The 20,881-nt window shown below is 46.2% G+C and overlaps 1 protein-coding gene across 1 annotated transcript; it reads right to left on the bottom strand.

Moving 5' to 3' along the window:
• Positions 1–1,220: 1,220 nt before the first annotated feature.
• aldh16a1 (aldehyde dehydrogenase 16 family, member A1) lies at positions 1,221–19,309 on the bottom strand. Its single transcript, XM_015945172.3, has 17 exons — positions 19,048–19,309; positions 11,473–11,572; positions 10,921–11,047; positions 10,691–10,848; positions 10,522–10,599; positions 8,488–8,675; positions 8,258–8,416; positions 8,022–8,180; positions 7,605–7,758; positions 7,083–7,158; positions 6,901–7,006; positions 6,701–6,831; positions 6,449–6,619; positions 3,257–3,461; positions 2,982–3,167; positions 1,728–1,853; positions 1,221–1,544 (listed from the first exon to the last, which is right to left on the bottom strand). The coding sequence occupies exons 1-17, from the start codon at positions 19,135–19,137 to the stop codon at positions 1,368–1,370; spliced, it is 2,391 nt and encodes a 796-aa protein (XP_015800658.3). The 5' UTR covers positions 19,138–19,309; the 3' UTR covers positions 1,221–1,367.
• Positions 19,310–20,881: the final 1,572 nt, after the last annotated feature.

The raw sequence follows: 20,881 nt of genomic DNA on the forward strand, positions 1-20,881 counted from the left end.
GGTTAGGTTAAGACTGATTAGGTCAGGTTAGGACTGGTTGGGTTAGGTTAATACTGATTAGGTCAGGTTGGGACTAATTAGGTTAGGTTAGGACTGATTAGGTCAGGTTAGGACTGGTTAGGTCAGGTTAAGACTAATTAGGTTAGGTTAGGACTGGTTAGGTCAGGTTAAGACTAATTAGGTTAGGTTAGGACTGATTAGGTCAGGTTAGGACTGGTTAGGTCAGGTTAAGACTAATTAGGTTAGGTTAGGACTGGTTAGGTCAGGTTAAGACTAATTAGGTTAGGTTAGGACTGGTTAGGTCAGGTTAAGACTAATTAGGTCAGGTTAAGACTGATTAGGTCAGGTTAGGACTGGTTAGGTCAGGTTAGGACTGGTTAGGTCAGGTTAGGACTGGTTAGGTCAGGTTAAGACTGATTAGGTCAGGTTAGGACTGGTTAGGTCAGGTTAAGACTGATTAGGTCAGGTTAGGACTGGTTAGGTCAGGTTAGGACTGGTTAGGTCAGGTTACGACTGATTAGGTCAGGTTAGGACTGGTTAGGTCAGGTTAGGACTTGTTAGGTCAGGTTAGGACTGATTAGGTCAGGTTAGGACTGGTTAGGTCAGGTTAAGACTGATTAGGTCAGGTTAGGACTGGTTACTGGGTTAGGACTGGTTAGGTCAGGTTAGGACTGATTAGGTCAGGTTAGGACTGGTTAGGTCAGGTTAAGACTGATTAGGTCAGGTTAGGACTGGTTACTGGGTTAGGACTGGTTAGGTCAGGTTAGGACTGATTAGGTCAGGTTAGGACTGATTAGGTCAGGTTAGGACTGGTTAGGTCAGGTTAGGACTGAAAACGACCCTCCAGTCAGAGGAAGCACCGACTCCAGTTTCAACAAAGTAAACAGAAGCAACATGAGCCAACGTAGAAGTAGAAACCCGCAGAAACACCCGGCAGGATTCTGGCTAAACAAGCAGAATGACGCTGGAGTTAAGGCAGAAAGGATTCCTTCGTGTTTTCCAGATTTCTGTGAAACTGGAGAAATGAGAAGGGAAGTGGCTTCAGCGTCTGAGCTGGTAAAAACCAACCCCACTGCGGGGGTTAGGTTTCCCTTCTCCTGCTGCGCTTGTGTCACACTCGTGGTTCCGTGTTGGAGATGCACCTGGCACCGAGAAGAAAAAGACCCTGGTCCTCATACGTCGGTCACCAGCTCCACCTACCAGTGCCGTGACCATTAAAGTCCCAAATAATAACATTAGATCCAATAGCTTTTTTCATTATATTAACCTTCATTTGGACAGCTGGAAGCACGTCGTTCATCGTAAATTCAGTTGAAATGATTGGTTGTATTTTTGGTCAGACATTTAACGTTTGACCGTTTGTCGTTTCACGCACTGGGAATCCACACACTTTTCCACTGGACAGCATTTCTCCAGAGGTCTTGCAGCAGAGACGGCTGAGACCGAGTCCAGTCCGGTCCTCCATCGTTGCCCTCCTGGTCCTGATGGAAGAGCCGCAGGGACTTCACTGGGCTGGCACAGGTGTGCTGGAGGTACTGACGGCCCTACAGACACAGATCAGACAAAAGATAAATGACTGTGGTCCTCTTTGGTTGTCTTTAAGGACGCCGTTGGGTGTCGGGTTGTGTTTCGCGCCACGAAGCTAGCAAACATCTCCAGTCCTTTATTCTATATAAATCTGAAAATGTTGATAGAATACGACACACTGGGAGTCCAGTCGCCCTCACCTGGGCGCTGCCCCAGTACCAGATGGCCTTGATGACGCTGTGGTTGGCTAGAGCTACCGTCAGCTGGTCTGGACTTCCTGTAATGATGTTCACCACACCTGCGGGTAGGTCTGATGACTGGAGCACCTGAGGAGGAGAAGAAACCAGGCTTTGAGAATAAAATTGGCTTTCTTTTACGTTTCACTTGTTTTTCAATCCAAATAATTTCAGGAAACAACATGAAGACCAACACACAGCAGTCAGTCGAACTACTGCAGCTTCTGTTTGTCCAGCTCTATACCGGTCCCTTCCAGAGCTGGCCATCTCAGGGCTCAGCTAGCGCCATTGCTGGCCACGCCTACACATGCCCTGATTGGCTGCCACGAGTAGAGCCACTGCTCCTCCGCATCCAGACCGGCAGCCTCCCTAAGCATAGACAGGTGAGGGGGGTTTCTACGCTAAGATTCCTTATTGTGACATCACAATACGGTACACAACTCCTGAAGCCAAAATCTGACAGAAAACGGGTGGACAGGCTTCTATTCACCTTTGGAGTGTTTACAGAGGAAATGGCCCTAACCCGAACCCACGTGGTGTGTAACCCGAGATCATTAACCGCTGAGTGACAGTTGCCAGAAACTCAGAACAACTCTGCACGTTTCTGTGAGAATGAAAATGTTTTGCTGACACTGAAACCTGAAGGCAGGCCAGTTCCTCCTCACTTATTTTGTAAATCCTGTAAGTTTGAAACCCTGAAGTCCAACAAGTCCCGACTCCATTTAAATGTAAATATCTTTTCCAAAATGCGATCTAAGCTCATCTAAAGGCAGATGGTGTGCACAACGGTGTTTTCTAAAGTGCAGTAGCGTGATTTGGCCTCGGTGTGTTTGCAGAGCTGATCACCAGGAGAGCGTGGCTTCACAACGGGCTTTTTCATCTCTCTGCTCTTTATGCTTCAGGATTCAGGATGATGCCTCTGATTGTCTCCTTACTGATTCTAGATTTAGCCACAAATCCTTTTATACCCAATAAAGCCTAAAGACAGCCAATACAGATGAATAACAGAGGTCCCAAAGGGGATCCCTGGTGAACGCCACTAGTTAAAGTAGCTGCTGAAGAACATTCCCCTCACTCAGCTGGTAAAAGTCACACGTAGCTCTGATACCAACATCTTGTTCTGGCTGTGACAACAAATAAACCTGAGAGACTTTTTGTGAGGTTAAACAACACGACCCGCTCTCCTACGGGACTGGGTTTGAACGCATTCACACTTACTTGGATGAAAGCCAAAGCTGGCAGTGGATGCTTCTGACTGGGGACCATGATGACGGCGTTACCAGTGGCAATGGCTGCCCCAAGAAGCGTTACCATGGAGAGCAGGGGACGCTTGTCAGGAAGGATGATCCCAACAACTCCCAGAGCTTCAGGGATGGCGAGAGCGGTGCCGGACTGTGGCATGGGCTGAAACGTGGGGGGAGGGGGGGATTTTTGGACGTTAGTCACATTCCTAAGAGTACTCTTTTTATACTAGAGTCCTTTAAAGGCCTCACCAGAGATCCTCCCTGCATTTTGTCACAGTAAGCTGCCCAAACACTGAGCCTGGTGATGCTCAGATCCACTTCCTGTCCAGCCTCGTCCAATGAGACACCAGTCTGAGAGACGAGCGACGCGGCCAACTCCAGCCTCTTGGCTTCGAGGCCTTTAGCCAGAGAGTAGAGCGACTGAGCACGTGCAGAAGGACTCTTCTTCTTCCAGCTAAAGGACAGATGCACAGGAGGAAGCGTTGGATTAAAGGGTTCATTTAGGAGTTGAGGACAGCTTCCTAAACCGACTGCTCAGAAAAAGGTCATCAAAAGTCAGGGGGGGCGAGTTTCCCGTGTCAGCCATGATTGAGATGGTTGATTTGCAGCGGTTACGCAGAAACCTGGGACGTTTCTGTCGAGGCTCTCTGGATCAAAGCCAGACTGACACTAGTGTGTTTGTTAGACCTCAGCACTCTGGTGATGATTAGCCATGGACTTTACTCCCACGCTGTTCATGACTCATCCAAACCTCTTATCAGGATCACACTGACAGCTGATGATAGGCATTTAACGTGTTCATTTGGTCAATCTGTAACTTGATTTTGTTTTGAGCCGAGTCGGCCTCCAGCGCTCCGGCCAGTTAGAACCATCAACCGTTAGCTAGTTTTAGGTTTGGCTCCATTAGAAAGTGGACATGGCTGCTGTTTGTACAGAGCTGCCCCCACTCTTTTTCTGATTGCTGATTTTTGAGCTGGCTAGTCCCGCCCCTCACGTGCCGCTCTGTCTGAGTTACCAGACTCTCTCTCTCGGTGCAGGATCAACCAGAGGACGAGTCTGGAGGGCCAGGTTAGCATTTGGCTGCTTCTCCTTCTGTCGACCAATGTTAAGGTGGCGTTTGTGTAAAACTGTTCTGTTTGTTAAGAGAGACGAACCGGCAGACCGAACTCTAAACTACGGAAGCCCAGGAGTGCAAATAATCCAGATTTTCTTAAACAAAATCTTTAAAAATGAATAATTATAAATAATTGATCAAATAGATTTTTTCACCCAGCGATTTCAGTCCAGGACCAGCTTTAGTCATTTCCACCTTAAATCTTCCAATCGAAGATCCAGACTACTGGTCATGTGACCTGTAACTGTACTGTGGAGTACTCTGTGACAGTGAGTACTAGACGTATGTACAGTGGAGTACTCTGTGACAGTGAGTACTAGACGTATGTACAGTGGAGTACTCTGTGATAGTGAGTACTAGACGTATGTACAGTGGAGTACTCTGTGATAGTGAGTACTCTGTGATAGTGAGTACTAGACGTATGTACAGTGGAGTACTCTGTGATAGTGAGTACTAGGCGTATGTAGGCGGAGTACTCTGTGACAGTGAGTACTAGGCGTATGTAGGCGGAGTACTCTGTGATAGTGAGTACTAGACGTATGTACAGTGGAGTACTCTGTGATAGTGAGTACTAGGTGTATGTAGGCGGAGTACTCTGTGATAGTGAGTACTAGGCGTATGTAGGCGGAGTACTCTGTGATAGTGAGTACTAGGCGTATGTAGGCGGAGTACTCTGTGATAGTGAGTACTAGGCGTATGTAGGCGGAGTACTCTGTGATAGTGAGTACTAGGCGTATGTAGGCGGAGTACTCTGTGATAGTGAGTACTAGGCGTATGTAGACGGAGTACTCTGTGATAGTGAGTACTAGGCGTATGTAGGCGGAGTACTCTGTGATAGTGAGTACTAGGCGTATGTAAGCGGAGTACTCTGTGATAGTGAGTACTAGGCGTATGTAGGCGGAGTACTCTGTGATAGTGAGTACTAGGCGTATGTAGGCGGAGTACTCTGTGATAGTGAGTACTAGGCGTATGTAGGCGGAGTACTCTGTGATAGTGAGTACTAGGCGTATGTAGGCGGAGTACTCTGTGATAGTGAGTACTAGGCATATGTAAGCGGAGTACTCTGTGATAGTGAGTACTAGGCGTATGTAGGCGGAGTACTCTGTGATAGTGAGTACTAGGCGTATGTAGGCGGAGTACTCTGTGATAGTGAGTACTAGGCGTATGTAGGCGGAGTACTCTGTGATAGTGAGTACTAGGCGTATGTAGACGGAGTACTCTGTGATAGTGAGTACTAGGCGTATGTAGGCGGAGTACTCTGTGATAGTGAGTACTAGGCGTATGTAAGCGGAGTACTCTGTGATAGTGAGTACTAGGCGTATGTAGGCGGAGTACTCTGTGATAGTGAGTACTAGGCGTATGTAGGCGGAGTACTCTGTGATAGTGAGTACTAGGCGTATGTAGGCGGAGTACTCTGTGATAGTGAGTACTAGGCGTATGTAGGCGGAGTACTCTGTGATAGTGAGTACTAGGCATATGTAAGCGGAGTACTCTGTGATAGTGAGTACTAGGCGTATGTAGACGGAGTACTCTGTGATAGTGAGTACTACGCATATGTAAGCGGAGTACTCTGTGATAGTGAGTACTAGGCGTATGTAGACGGAGTACTCTGTGATAGTGAGTACTACGCATATGTAAGCGGAGTACTCTGTGATAGTGAGTACTAGACGTATGTACAGTGGAGTACTCTGTGATAGTGAGTACTAGGCGTATGTAGGCGGAGTACTCTGTGATAGTGAGTACTAGGCATATGTAAGCGGAGTACTCTGTGATAGTGAGTACTAGGCGTATGTACAGTGGAGTACTCTGTGATAGTGAGTACTAGACGTATGTAGGCGGAGTACTCTGTGATAGTGAGTACTAGACGTATGTACAGTGGAGTACTCTGTGATAGTGAGTACTAGGCGTATGTAGGCGGAGTACTCTGTGATAGTGAGTACTAGGCGTATGTACAGTGGAGTACTCTGTGATAGTGAGTACTAGACGTATGTAGGCGGAGTACTCTGTGATAGTGAGTACTAGGCATATGTAAGCGGAGTACTCTGTGATAGTGAGTACTAGGCGTATGTAGGCGGAGTACTCTGTGATAGTGAGTACTAGGCGTATGTACAGTGGAGTACTCTGTGATAGTGAGTACTAGACGTATGTAGGCGGAGTACTCTGTGACAGTGAGTACTAGGCGTATGTAAGCGGAGTACTCTGTGACAGTGAGTACTAGGCATATGTAGGCGGAGTACTCTGTGATAGTGAGTACTAGTACCACTGTGATCTGTGTCGGGGCCAGCGGAGGTATTTGTGAGCATGTCTTCCTGTGGTGAAGCTCTTACCCGGGCTGGACCTTAACAGCAGCCTCCACAGCATCTCGAACATCCTTCCTGCCTCCATCAGGACACAAGGCCAGCACCGCGCTGCCCCCTGGTGCCCGCACAGCCATGGTGCAGCCTGACACTGATTTACAGGCTTTTCCACCAACAAACTGCAGGTAGGACTGAGGAGAACTGAGGGGAGACAGAGAATCTCTAAACTCTTCCTTAAACACTCCACCGTTTGTTTAAACCGATAAACTACTAAAACCACACCTTCCAGGCTCAGACGATTCAGGAATGAAAGCCTGCGACGGTTCTGTCCCAAACCGCGTGTAGTCCATGAGACCCGGAGCGGAGCGAGGAAGAGGAGTAGAACCAGACGGACGCAGAAACTGGTAAAGGCCCTGGATGAACGCAGAGGAGATCTAAATGTATGGAACAACACTGGAGCACCAGAAGAAAGGTTAAGCTACCTCCTGTCCTCCATCAGTGCAGGTGCCGCTGTCTTTGTGACCAGAGACAGGAAGACAGGGATCCACCACAGAGCTGGAGTTCACCCACACAGAGCCAACCGACAGACTGGGAATGACACAAAAAGTGTGAGTGAAACGACGAGAAAGGAGAGCCACCTGAGCAGAAGAACGACGAAGGACACCTGTGTGCCGTCTCCAGAGCCAGAGTCAGATCTTCGGTCCAGATGGACGCCGCGTGGCCGTGAGGGCTGTGGTTTCCTGAACACACCAGAGACCATCACCGCTGTAAAGGCCTTCCATCAAAGCTGCTGCTGACTGTCTCACCTGACGTCGCTGGCTTCACTAAAGGTTTGCTTTCTAAGTGGAAACGGTTCTCTGAGCCTGTGTGTGAAGCTTTGGTATCACCAGACCTGAAGCCCTGACGAATGACCAAACACAAACCCGTAACACCGCCCTACAACGCATCCCCACGCTTCTGGAATAAGCCGCTAAGATGGCAGACACAGCCCAGTCTGGACCGGTGGCTCAGCTCAGGACAGCGGCTGAAGAAGTCAGTGGAGGTGTAAACGGAGGGGGGCTAACGTAGCGGACTCACGGACACACGCTGCGATTCTGCTTCACGGCTGCAACAACAAAACGTTCTTCCCAGAGCAGACCGAAGCTCTGATAACTAAACGAGTTCATCTGGGGAGTCTCCTTCTTACCCATGACCACAGCCTCGGCGTTGCTCCTGAAAGTCACGACGGGCAGCAGCGGTCCAGGGGGGGGGCTGACCACGAACGGAGAGGAGGGGGCCGCACCACAGAGCAGCGTGGGGGGGTACTGGGAGCCAGGAGGGGGTGGGCAGGACTGAACCAACTGGGGAGAAAAGCAGATTTATTAGTGGACCCGAGCGGACGTCTGAGTGGATCTTGTTATTCCGTCTCAGTCCAGGCAGCTTTACGTTTAAGCTGGCGAGCTTATCGACGGGAAACGCGCCGGTTGAGTATCACTTACTGCTTTGTTGACTTAAACTAGGAGAAGAAGAGTAATCCCTCAGATCTGAGCAGATTAAAGTCTAACGATGACAGGTGACACCTCCTGTGAGGTCTAACCAGCTTTGTGTGAGGCTGAGCACCAACCGTGGCCCCCTGCTGCTGAGCCTCCTCTACTGCAGCGTCCACGAGGACTCGGTCTGCATCACTACGCAGGCTGACACACTTCAGTCCAGCGATGCGTAGCTTGAGACGGGCGGTGACACTTTCTGACACACTTTCCTGCACACACAGCACCCAGTGGACCTGAGCACAGAGAGAGATGTTAGAGATCCTGCTGCAACCGCTCCAGCTCCAGCTCTTCTTCTACAGCGGGTCGTCACCTCCTTCCTCTTCTTGAAGGCGGCCTGCACCACTTCATCCACAGCGCTGTCCATGTCAGCTGACTCAAAGATGATGAAGGGACAGACGGGCCCGATGCACAAGGAGACAGACACAGGAAGTCCCATCCCTGCTGTGGCCTTGCACAGCGCCGCGCCATCCTGAAGGACAACAGAAACGCTCTCGTGTGAAGTCACGGCTCAGGTTGAACTCCAGACCGAGTAAAACACACCTGTTGGTTCCCGCTGTAAGTCACGAAGCTGGCATTAGGGTCCTGAGCCACTTTAGCACCAAGAGTGACATCACTTCCTGTTAAAACATTAAGAGCTCCAGCAGGAAGTCCTCCTGCTGCCAAAAGCTGAGCCAAAAGGAGAGCTGGAGGGGCGGCGCTCCGACCGGGAACAGCGATCACGGAGTTTCCTGGAGAGATCCGAAACAACAAGATCTGGGACGAAGACTAAACAAGGAACGCCAGCGTGTGATTGGCTCGTTCCTGGGAAATACTAATAAGATCATAAAACAGAGATCATGTGCATGGTTGGGACTACCCAACGTGGGACCCCTCCCTAAAGCACACCAGGACTGTTTCAGCCCCTCACGTGCAGCACGACATTTCCAAATGACTGGAGGACGTCGGCTTGTTTTTCCTGTGGTTGAGGGGTTGAGCTGCGGCGTTTGTGCTGTGTCATTTTCTAAATTAATTAAAAGAGATTACAGATTATCTGACAATCCTAATCCAAAGATAACAGGCATCTCCTAGGAGCTGGGTCGACACCATGGACGCACCGAGTCCAAGTACTTATACTGGAGTGCTCACCCATACGAGTACTAATACAGTGGGAAAAAAGTACTAGGCAGCACCGATAGTGCGAGTTGTCATCAGCGTGTTGGAAACCTTTGAGGAAGATCATTTAAGTCAAGCGAGTTCAAAGTTTCACAATAAAATACGAGTTTGTTTTTTTATTGATCTAAAAATGTCATTTTGTGGCTCTCGAGTAGTTTCAGCTTGGTGCTTCTGGCCCGTTTTCACAGCTGTGAAGTTTCACCGAAAGGTGCTTAGAATGAAAATGTATTATTATTATTACAATTATCAATATTATTATTACTATTATTATTATATTATTACTATTATCATTATGATATTATTATTAATATTACTATTATTATTACTATTATTATTATTATTACTACTACTATTATCATTATTATTACTATTATTATTACTATTATCATATTATTATTATTATTACTATTATATTATTACTGTTATCATTATATTATTATTAATATTATTATTATTACTATTATCATTATGATATTATTATTATTATTATTACTACTACTATTATCATTATTACTATTATTATATTATTATTATTATTATATTATTACTATTATCATTATGATATTATTATATTATTATTATTATTATTATTATTATTATTATTATTACTATTATTATTATATTATTACTATTATCATTATTATTATTACTATTATTATTAATTTTATTATTATTATTATTATTATTATTAGGGCTGCACGATATTAGGAAAACCTGCGATGTTCGTTAACAGTGATTACTATTGCGATGACAATATTACTTGTGATAAATAAAAACTTAACTCGGGAACAAAAATGATCAAAAACAAAGAAATAAAAAATCATAAAATGAGAAAAGCTAAAGATGTGAGGAACGGGAAAAGAAACAACAAGAAAAGGCGATCGGTGGATCCCGGGTAAAGCAGAATCAGCAGAAAGAGCAGAACTAAGCTAACTCAGGTGTGTGTTAACCAACAAAATTAAGTGCTGTCCGCCTCGGGGGCGGGCCTCTGACCTATGAGAACCCACCCAATTGGCCAAATGGGTGAAGAGCTCTATTTGATTTGTTAAAAAAACATCATGCTTCTGTTTGTTTGACAGAATGAATTATGTGTAGCAAACATTTGAGCTGATCGTTCATTTAGATGTTTATCTGTTCTTTGCGATATGCATATTGTACATGCTGATATCGCGATACCGATACATTTACGATATATTGTGCAGCCCTAATTATTATGAATTTACTGGTGATGGTTTCGGCAGAGCTTACAGACGCAGGCTCGTTTTCACCACAGATTTAATTTGTTTTATTGTTCAGAAAACTCAGTTTTATTTTAGAAAATGTGGAATTCTGGAAAATGGGTTTAATTCAGAGGGAAGCCGATCTCTGAAGGACAGAGTAAAGAGTCGTGTGTGTGTGTGTGTGTGTGTGTGTGTGTGTTACCCATGGCCAACGCTGGCAGGACTTTGAGCATGAGGGAGTACAGAGAGCTGTCATCAGAAGTCACGACTACGACGACACCTAGAAGAAAAAATAAACGCGTCTCAGAAAAACCCGCTAAAATCTGAGCGGAGCGGATGTTCAGCAGCCAGGAGCCATGCTGGGGTCTGACCGACTGGAGTCCAGTCGCAGAGGAGCGCGTCTCTGAGCTGAGCCCAGCTGCTGTAGAACTGCAGAAGTCTGACCAGAGCTGTTGGCGAGCAGGCGGCCCCACACAGATCACACAGCTCTGACACACACTGACCGTGGAGCCCGAGGACGCTCACCAACCTGCAGGAGCAGCGAGGACGTTAAAGCAGAAAGCACAGCTGCTCCAGGAGCTTTGGGAATGAGGTCTCAGACCTGAGCAGCACTCGGGATCTCTGGGAGCAGGTCAGGCTGCTCCAGCTCTTGTAGCCGCTAACGGCAGAGGAGGAACACCGGGAGACGTCCTCGTCCTCAGAGCATACGATGCTGCAGACCACACTACCTGGTGAAGAGGGGTAGAACATGCATCAGGACCACCTGACCTTCTGGGACTGTTTTTATAGCAGAGGGTCTGATCAGAGTTACAGCTCTCTTCGTAAACAACAACAACCCAAACGGTCGTTTGTATAAATGATTTTCTAGTATTTGTACTCTTTGTCTATTACTGACAGCTCCCCTTTAGTCCTTTCTCTCCGCCAACCCTCGGTGGGAACCGACTCGTGCAGATTTAAGTTGCTGATGGCAGATTTGACCTCCTGGTGTTCAGCTTCTTCTCATCTTGCACACTCGCTTAGAAACAAGTGAAACTAGGCAGCGAGCTACGGTGATCTGTCGTGTTAGCATAAAACTGGACCGGTGAAGCTGCAGGTACTGCTTGAATTTGCATGGACTGCCTACTTGATGAAGGCTATAGATTCAGATTCTCACCTTTAGGATCAGTCAGAGGGCAGCTCCGTCTGCCAGCAGGGGAGACGAACGCTCCATCGATGAAGAGCCCAAGAGAACGAGAATGATGCTCCAGCCAGGCCTGGCGAGGAGAAAGGAGGCGGTTCGTTATTGAAGCATGATCCAAAACGTCATAGTGATAACACGCCACCGAGACATGGATAGAGACGAGGAACAAACAGGTAAAACCATTACTGGACCTGCATCAGCTCAGCTAGAAGAGGATCTGACCTTAGCTATGGCTTTCACTAGCCTGGCGAGACATCCTATATATGTACCGTATTTTCTGGACTATAAGTCGCACTTTTTTTCATAGTCTGGCTGGTCCTGCGACTTATACTCCGGAGTGACATATACCAAATTATGTATACCGCGCTGCTGCGGGCTGGCTCTGGTCCAGGTCTCAGCTCCTCTGCCCCGCTGGGAGGGCTTCACACACCGCCATCACCTGCTGCAGCCTGTGGCAGGGTGCTTCGGGCGCTCTCCCCGCCCGCTGGGAGGGTTTGAAACACCACCATCCTCTGCTGGAGACCGTGGCGCGCTGCTAGGCCCTGATTGTTTATTTTGTTATTGTTACTGGTACTTGTCTTGCAATGTGAAATACTTGGTCTCAGATTTTGTAAGAAAAATAATAAAATTTCCCCCAAAAATGTGACTTATATATGTTTTTTTCTTCTTCATTATACATTTTATGGCTGGTGCGACTTATAGTCCGGAAAATACGGCAAATAAACAGTCTGGCCACGCCCCTCTGAAACTACCCAGACATGGGGCGGAGTCTTTTAAACGGTCACTCTGCACGCAATTGGTCAGAAAAAGGACCAAGCAGGGCGACGAACAAGGTGACGTATTCATCGCTACAGAAATCATTCAATGGCGCAGTCCGCCAAACACCATCCAAGAAGAAGAAAAACATAATTTTTCTAAATAAAGGACTGAAGTACCTCTATCTGCTCTTGACTCAAAGAAAAGCTCAAGTCTAAATCACCCAAAGTTGATGCCAAACCGTTTTCAAATAAGCGCCGTTCCTGAGCTGGCGCCATCTTTGTAGTTCTTCTCAGTCGCAGCTCTGGTACTAAACCCACCCAACAAATGTAGAGTACTGTCATTGGCCAGACACAAAACTGTTTGGGTCAGTGAGTGCGTTTACATGCAGCCAGTAACCCTTTTAAAACCCGAATATTCACAATAACCCGGTTCCGCACGGCCATGTAAACACCGCCAAAAACCCGGATATGCTCATAACCGGGTTTTTAAAAACCCGGTTACTACACCTGGGGTAACCCTTTTCTGACCCGAATGTTTGGTCGTGTAAACACACATCGGGATATCCCCATCAAAGCGTGTGTTCTGTGCATGCTCTGTTCGCAAAGAATCTTGGTCTTTTGAGTAGCGAGACGTCTTGTATGCGCCAGAACTCCGGAAGTGAACAACAAGTTGGGGGCAACATGGCGAGTCGCGGCACAGCACCACACTTTTGGAGTGACGAGGAAACTAAAGCGCAAACAAACGCGGTCGCTATCTCTTCCGAACTGGGAAACATGTTGTTGTTTTCACGGATACCGGAACAAGAAGAACCGGAAATGAGGCATATTGCGTCTGGACGTAGTCCAGACGTCCTGACGCTAACCCAACGTCCGCATTTACATCGGGTTATGCAAGTTAGGGGTAACTCTTTCTATCTATGCTTGTAAACGGGTTATTCTGATCAACTCAGAAACCCGAATACCGACCTTAACCCGATCATAACCCGGATACTGGCTGCATGTAAACGTAGTCAGTGGTAGACCTGCTGGGGGGACGGCTTGGTGTATGAATTCCGAATGCCGTTGCTTGTCCATGACAGTGTGTGTGTGTGTGTGTGTGTGTGTGTGTGTGTGTGTGTGTGTGTGTGTGTGTGTGTGTGTGTGTATGAAGCGGACGGTCCTTTCCGTTGTTTGTCCGTGATAGCAGGGGGATAGGGGGGAATGGTGCATGCACATGCACACTGCTGTTTCTCACCAGTATCAGCTGATGGAGGGCCCTACTTTCCTTTCACTGCCGTGCACCGTTCGTGTTAGCGGACACGGTAGGGTCGGGGAAGGCGGGGCATGACGCTGGGTGACCAAGCAAAGCCTGGCAGGCCATAAAGCGCTGGCGGAAACCCTGGTCTAGATTAGTAGGGTTTAGGTTGGTAGGGTCTAGATTAGTAGGGTCTAGGTTTGTAGAGTCTAGATTAGTAGGGTCTAGATTAGTAGGGTCTAGGTTGGTAGTGTCTAGGTTTGTAGAGTCTAGATTAGTAGGGTCTAGGTTGGTAGGGTCTAGGTTGGTAGGGTCTAGATTAGTAGGGTCTAGGTTGGTAGGGTCTAGATTGGTAGGGTCTAGGTTTGTAGAGTCTAGATTAGTAGGGTCTAGGTTTGTAGGGTCTAGATTAGTAGGGTCTAGGTTGGTAGGGTCTAGGTTTGTAGGGTCTAGGTTGGTAGGGTCTAGATTAGTAGGGTCTAGGTTGGTAGGGTCTAGGTTTGTAGGGTCTAGGTTGGTAGGGTCTAGATTAGTAGGGTCTAGGTTGGTAGGGTCTAGGTTGGTAGGGTCTAGATTAGTAGGGTCTAGATTAGTAGGGTCTAGGTTTGTAGGGTCTAGATTAGTAGGGTCTAGGTTTGTAGGGTCTAGGTTGGTAGGGTCTAGATTAGTAGGGTCTAGATTAGTAGGGTCTAGATTAGTAGGGTCTAGATTAGTAGGGTCTAGGTTGGTAGGGTCTAGATTAGTAGGGTCTAGATTAGTAGGGTCTAGGTTTGTAGGGTCTAGGTTTGTAGGGTCTAGATTAGTAGGGTCTAGGTTGGTAGGGTCTAGATTAGTAGGGTCTAGATTAGTAGGGTCTAGGTTGGTAGGGTCTAGATTAGTAGGGTCTAGATTAGTAGGGTCTAGGTTGGTAGGGTCTAGATTAGTAGGGTCTAGGTTGGTAGTGTCTAGATTAGTAGGGTCTAGGTTGGTAGGGTCTAGATTAGTAGGGTCTAGATTAGTAGGGTCTAGGTTGGTAGGGTCTAGATTAGTAGGGTCTAGGTTGGTAGGGTCTAGATTAGTAGGGTCTAGGTTGGTAGGGTCTAGATTAGTAGGGTCTAGATTAGTAGGGTCTAGGTTGGTAGGGTCTAGATTAGTAGGGTCTAGATTAGTAGGGTCTAGGTTGGTAGGGTCTAGATTAGTAGGGTCTAGGTTGGTAGGGTCTAGATTAGTAGGGTCTAGATTAGTAGGGTCTAGGTTGGTAGGGTCTAGATTAGTAGGGTCTAGATTAGTAGGGTCTAGGTTGGTAGGGTCTAGATTAGTAGGGTCTAGGTTGGTAGGGTCTAGATTAGTAGGGTCTAGGTTGGTAGTGTCTAGATTAGTAGGGTCTAGGTTTGTAGCGTTTAGGTTTGTAGGCTACGTTTTTGCTACTGAAACTAAAAACAAAATTCCTTTCAGAGTCTGGATTCAAAGGGACTTTATGGAGTTTTGAGTTTTTATGCTCGCGATTGCCCCCTCAGGCCAAAAGTGTAACGGCAGCTTCAATAGTAGGCTCGTGCACGAGGCGCGCATGCTGTATATGCACACTCCTTAACGATAATAACAGCTGAGACAGTCCCGTGTGTGTGTGTGGCCCGGGAGTCAGACGCGCAGCTAATTAATTAAATAATTTGGTTCTGTACCTTTCTCTTCAGCACAGCCGACAAAGGTTTATGATGGGTCAGTCCTCCTGCATGCTCAGATCATTCCCTTCCCTTGCTTGAAAAATTGTTCCAAAATGAAAGTTGAACCCACATCTTTTTTATCTGTGAATTCAATGCCGTTCGGCGAGTCTCAAATAAAAATTTGGGCATCTTACTGTAAAAAATATACCATTAATGTAAAAAATAAACTCAAAATAAACCATATTCACATCCAGAATCAAACCCAGGTCTTCTGCATGAGTCCGACGTCTCACAAGGTGAGCTAAAGCACCAGTAAGGGTATCTGTAACATTTATATCCTTGATGACAGCTGAAACAACGTCAACCCAAAGAACGGTTCAGAGTGAAAATGGCTATTTTGTTGCTAATTAGCAGGAAATATCTAGAAGAAAGTTCTACAGAAAGTAGCTAAGGGTCCTCAGAAATGTAGCTAGCTTTGTCACTAGGCGTTAGGAACAGCGACAAAGTGGCACTGCCTCTCTCTCTGCTGCTAAAGCTACGGATAGCAAATGCTACGGGCGATGCCTGAGCGTGAACGCGCATGAAGCAGCCTGCTCGACCCGAGCATCTCTCTTTTTCTGTGGTTTTACAGAAAAACAGGCAATCACAGTAAAAATGCCAGGGCTCATTCTACAGGACCAGGGCATTGCAGGAGAATGTATGAAGAAGACATTTATTATTTCTATACATGTTTTGGCTGTCACACTTCCATAATGTCCCTTTAAGTTGAAGATGAGAACCTTGGAGATCGTGCTTCTTCAGTAGGAGAATCTAAAGCGGAGTTAAAGCTTTATTAGTATTTTGACTTACTAGACCAGTGGTATGACGGCCAGTCTGCTTCAAAATGCACAAACATGTAGATCTGTTGTGTGTGTGTGCGTGTATGTGCGCGCGTGCATGCGTGCGTTTGCGCGTGTGTGTGTGTGTGTGCGTGCATGTGGGTGTATGGGTGCGTGCGTGTGTGTGTGCATGCGTGCGTTCACATGCGTGTGTGTAGTAGCAAACTTGTAAAGATAAACAGTTGAAAGAACCTCACATGCAGGTGAAATAAAATAAAGTTGTGTGTAACTTTTTCAACTACAGATCTGTTTCTGCACATGCTCAGTTCCTCTCCTACAGGTGTACCACTCAGCTCTCACACAGGTGAATTTTTAAACTGTTTCTGCAGGATGTCTGTAACAAAAGCCAGCTGAACCAGTGAGCACCCACCTCAACATCACAGGTTGTTCTACTGTGGCCCTTGGCCTGTTTTATGTGCGTACCCTGCGCTAGACTGACCAAAGCACCAATCATTTACAGACCCCAGACCAAAGTACAGAACTCACCCTCTACAGCCTGACTTAAAACGCTCACTTAGTTTAATAGGTGTTATTTAAGCTTTTATACCTGCCTTTCTCTGGCTTTGTAGTTTACTGTCCTTTCCTTATCACATGTAAAATAAAACTGAATTAGACAAAGACTGCTGTCTGATGACAGAGGCATCTTTTCTAAAGAAGAACCGGCACAGTGAAGCATCTTTAAATTAGGTAAACCACTTCAGTTGTTTTTCCAGAACCAGAAAGCTTTAACTGTCCCTGCGTGAGAATGAAATGAGGCTGGAGAGCACTCAGGTAAATAAAACTCAAGATATTAGAAAACATATCTAAAACAGGGTATCTGCAGGTTTAAAGGAGCCAAACTTAAGACTTTTTAAGACCTTTTTTAAGGCCACTTTGACCAAATTTAAGCTATTTTTAAAATTTAATTTAAGCTATAATTTCCAGCTATTGCCTGGAACCGGTGCTAACCACGCCGCGAACGTGGGATTAGCCATCCAGTTACCATTAAACTTGCACTTCCCCATGGTGCTATCTCCCACTAGCTTAACCAGCTAATGTGCTCATCTAAAAATAGCCCCCCTTTCACAACCAACTGAATGTGTACGGTTCCGCTTACGCCAACATCGTACACAAAAAATGCTGAACGCTAACTAAGAATTTGCGGAAATTTAATAGAAATAAAAATTATTTTGTTTATTGGATCTTTGGTAATTTAAGACCTTTGGAAACTGTATTTAAGGATAATTTGTCATTTTTAAGGATTTTTAAGGCCTTAAATTTTGAAAAGCTAATTTAAGACTTTTTAAGGACCCGCGGATACGCTGTAAAATATCTTTACTGGATCCAATGATGAGCAAATAGCTTTGATGACCACAGCAGCGACAGTTTTCCATGTGCAGATATCTAATCAGCCAATCAGATGGCAGCATTTATTCATCTAGCCGACCTGCTGAAGTTTGCTACACATAATTCATTCTGTCAAACAAACAGAAGCATGATGTTTTTTTAACAAATCAAATAGAGCTCCTCACCCATTTGGCCAATTGGGTGGGTTCTCATAGGTCAGAGGCCTGCCCCCGAGGCAGACAGCACTTAATTTTAATGGTTAACACACACCTGAGTTAGCTTAGTTCTGCTCTTTCTGCTGATTCTGCTTTACCCGGGATCCACCGATCGCCTTTTCTTGTTGTTTCTTTTTCCCGTTCCTCACATCTTTTCTCATTTTTATGATTTTTTATTTCTTTGTTTTTGATTATTTTTGTTCCCGAGTTAAGTTTTTATTTATCACAAGTAATATTGTCATCGCAATAGTAATCACTGTTAACGAACATCACAGATTTTCCTAATATCGTGCAGCTCTACTCCAGATGGACTCCAGCAGCAGAAGACCACACCAGGAGTTTCTCCTGTCAGCTAACAACAGGAACCTAAGACTACAAATCCCACAGGATCAGCAGAACTGGTCCAGAAGAGTCTGGAAAACCTTTTACTGGTCTGATAAACCTGGATTTCAGCTGCATCCTAACCTTAATCCAGCTTCTGATGCTACTTCCAGCAAGGCCATGCACCATGTCACCATGTCATCTCTAGTTTCTAGAACTGGACCATGAGTTCACTGGACTCCAACAGCCTCCACAGTCACCCGGGGCCTCATTTGTAAATCTTAGTGTAGAATAAAATACTCACAAACTAATTGTCCGACCTATAAAACCCACGTGCTCACAGCTGCAGCTGTTCCTGCTTTATAAATCACACCTGTCCTACAACGGAGCCCAGGTGTTTTTGGATCCCACCCTGCCTCCTACACACCCACTCTCTACTGTAAACGGTCAACGCAAAGTACTTTATGAGTACTCTGCCGATAAATAAGACAACTGATTGCTGGCATTTCATGGGTAACCGTGGCAACTGATGTTCAAGTGCCTTTGAGCGACACCGCGTTGTTGCAGTGGTGAGCTGTGGAGCCGAGGAGCGATCTCGGCAAAGAAAAAACGAAAAAGAAGTGATCTGATCTGAAGGAGGAGGCAAAGAGGAAGATGGCAATAATCACTGACGCCATCCAATGTCATGCTTAATTCATTCTTTCATACTTAAACACGTTTCCCCAGGTCTCCCCCTACTGGAAATAGTTTCTGGTCAAGTTCATGGCTGAAGAATCACTGAAACCAAAGAAACGTGTCTCACCAGAGTGTCATCAAAATCTGCTGTTTGAGCTTTTGACCGCGTTGTAGTCATTTCTGTACCAAAACTCCCCCTGGTCACAGTGATTGGGAGGTATTTTTCTTTCTGAATGGTTCATTTCAGAGGAAATTAAAGTTAATCATTTTTGACAACACGTTTAATTTATTGTGTGCCATCAGTATGTGAAGAGCCTTTCAAGCAACATGACGAAATGCTTCAGAAAACCATCAGACTGCACCTTTAAATGAAGTCACGTGCTTACCTCGGGGAAGTTAATGAGCGTCACATTCAAACACGAGAGCACTGACCTGGCGCGCGCGAGCTCACATGCTAACGTGTGTAAAACTAAAGGTGTTTAAGGAGGCTCGGGGCTTTACCTGAGCCGTGGCGGCGCTGGGAGCTGCTGTTGGCCCGTACTCCATGCTCTGGAAGATTTCGTATACCGTCTTAGCGGCGCAACCAGCCATAATACTGTGGAAGCGACTCTCACCGTGGCCCGTTTCGAAGTTCACTTCCGGCGCAGAGTCTTTGTTTGGGCGTTTTAGAACAGCTATGGCGTCGTTTGCGTTTTTAAAGATGCTTCTGAAAAAGACAGCGTTGTTTCTCACCGTGTCCGCTTCTCTCCTGCGTCTGAGCGCGCGCTACTTCCGGTGTTGTACCGGAAAATGTGTCCCTGTCGTAAAAGGGCCCAGCTGAGGCACTTGTTGAGCAGAGGTCAAAAGTTACCCCCTAACTTCTGGTTTCAGTGACCGTGGGCGCACGTGGGGTCAGCCGAAGGTCCTCTTGCACATTTCTGCTGTAAAACAAAGAGTTGTTGAGTTTTTCACGACAGAAAGGTTTTCATTCATGTTTTTATGGACATTTCTACTTGAATGTTTCACCTTTTTTGTAATTTGTAATCTGTAATTTGAATTGCTTTTATTTTCTGATTTATTCACTTTCTTTAACTTTGTACTGTACCATGTTCAGCACCTTGGGCTTCCTGACAGGGTTGCGGAAGGCGCTTTATAAATAAAGCTTTGATTTGATTTCCAAGTGATCCATGTTTTTGAGCAGCAATGCATGCATAATGGGTACGACACGAGGCAAAGCCATAACCAGAAGAGTTACAGCTACAAAACCAGCCAGAAAAAATCTGGGATCTCGCGGTCATCGAAAGATGAAGTGGGACACCCTGGACAGGTTTGCTGTCCATCACAGGCACTAACAACCAGTCACACACTCACTCACACCTTTTAGATCTGTGTGGGGCAACCAGAATACCTGGAGAAAACACATGCATGCATGGGAAGAACATGCCAACGCTATAGAATGTCATTATTTACGTAGCATTGACAGTCTGGACACTACAGCTAAAGACCCTTTTATTTACAGAGCAAGTCACCCCCTGTCAGAGTATGGCCGTGTTCGAGATGAGCCAGTTCTGCGCAGATTAGATCACCTGTGATCGGCGTGCAGTGCTTGTCGGTTAGATTCGTGTCCGACTTGGCGCCGACTTGCTCTGACGTCATGCCTACGTAGGCAACGATAACCTCGTGGGATCGAGGTGGCCGCAGATTTTGGAGCAGTTGCTCTCCACCGGCTGCAAAACCTAGGGGATGACGGGAAACGCCTGGCTCTCACCTGATCTAAGTTCTGATTGGTTCACATTTTGATCCAAACATCCGGTGGTAGAACATGAAATGTTAGTTGGTCACATGTATTCTGTAAATCATGTTATGTTGATGATGACAACTATATAGGCCATAAAGAGAAATGTGATTTGTGTTCTTTCATCACGTTTTCTATGAGCACACTGAAGCTACAGCTGCTAACCTTTACTTATTATTACAGTCATGTCTCCATATGCATGATATGATATCCACAAGCACTTAAGGATGTGTTTCAGCTGCTAACAGGCACCAGAATTAACATAAATAATTTAACAAGTATGAACTCTTAACGCGATATCTTCATCCATCGTCACCCGCGAGCTACACGTGTAGGGAAATCTGTCCGACTTAAACGCCGGCTTTTAGCCACTCCCCCTGCTGCATCCGTCTGCTCTCGTCTGTTGTCTAGGCGAGGCGCTGCTCAACTCAAACAATTAAGGCCTATTAAACTGCTTCCACTTCCTGCTTGAAAAATGCAACAAATGCTGTTGCCTAGCAGACCGAGAGGGCGGAGCCGCTAACAAACACACACACACACACACACACACACACACACACA

Source organism: Nothobranchius furzeri, chromosome 12 (assembly GCF_043380555.1).
Source record: "Nothobranchius furzeri strain GRZ-AD chromosome 12, NfurGRZ-RIMD1, whole genome shotgun sequence".
In the NCBI taxonomy this organism is placed as follows: Eukaryota; Metazoa; Chordata; class Actinopteri; order Cyprinodontiformes; family Nothobranchiidae; genus Nothobranchius; species Nothobranchius furzeri.

What these genes read in the sequence shown, in the direction of transcription:
- aldh16a1 (XM_015945172.3), bottom strand. Translation starts at nt 19,137, where the DNA reads ATGGCTGGTTGCGCCGCTAAGACGGTATACGAAATCTTCCAGAGCATG. An exon ending in CCTGCCAGCGTTGGCCATGG is followed by an intron (nt 8,676 to 10,521) that starts GTAACACACACA and finishes GGATCTCTCCAG; the next exon opens with GAAACTCCGTGATCGCTGTT. An exon ending in CAGCTTTGGCTTTCATCCAA is followed by an intron (nt 1,854 to 2,981) that starts GTAAGTGTGAAT and finishes TCTCCTCCTCAG; the next exon opens with GTGCTCCAGTCATCAGACCT.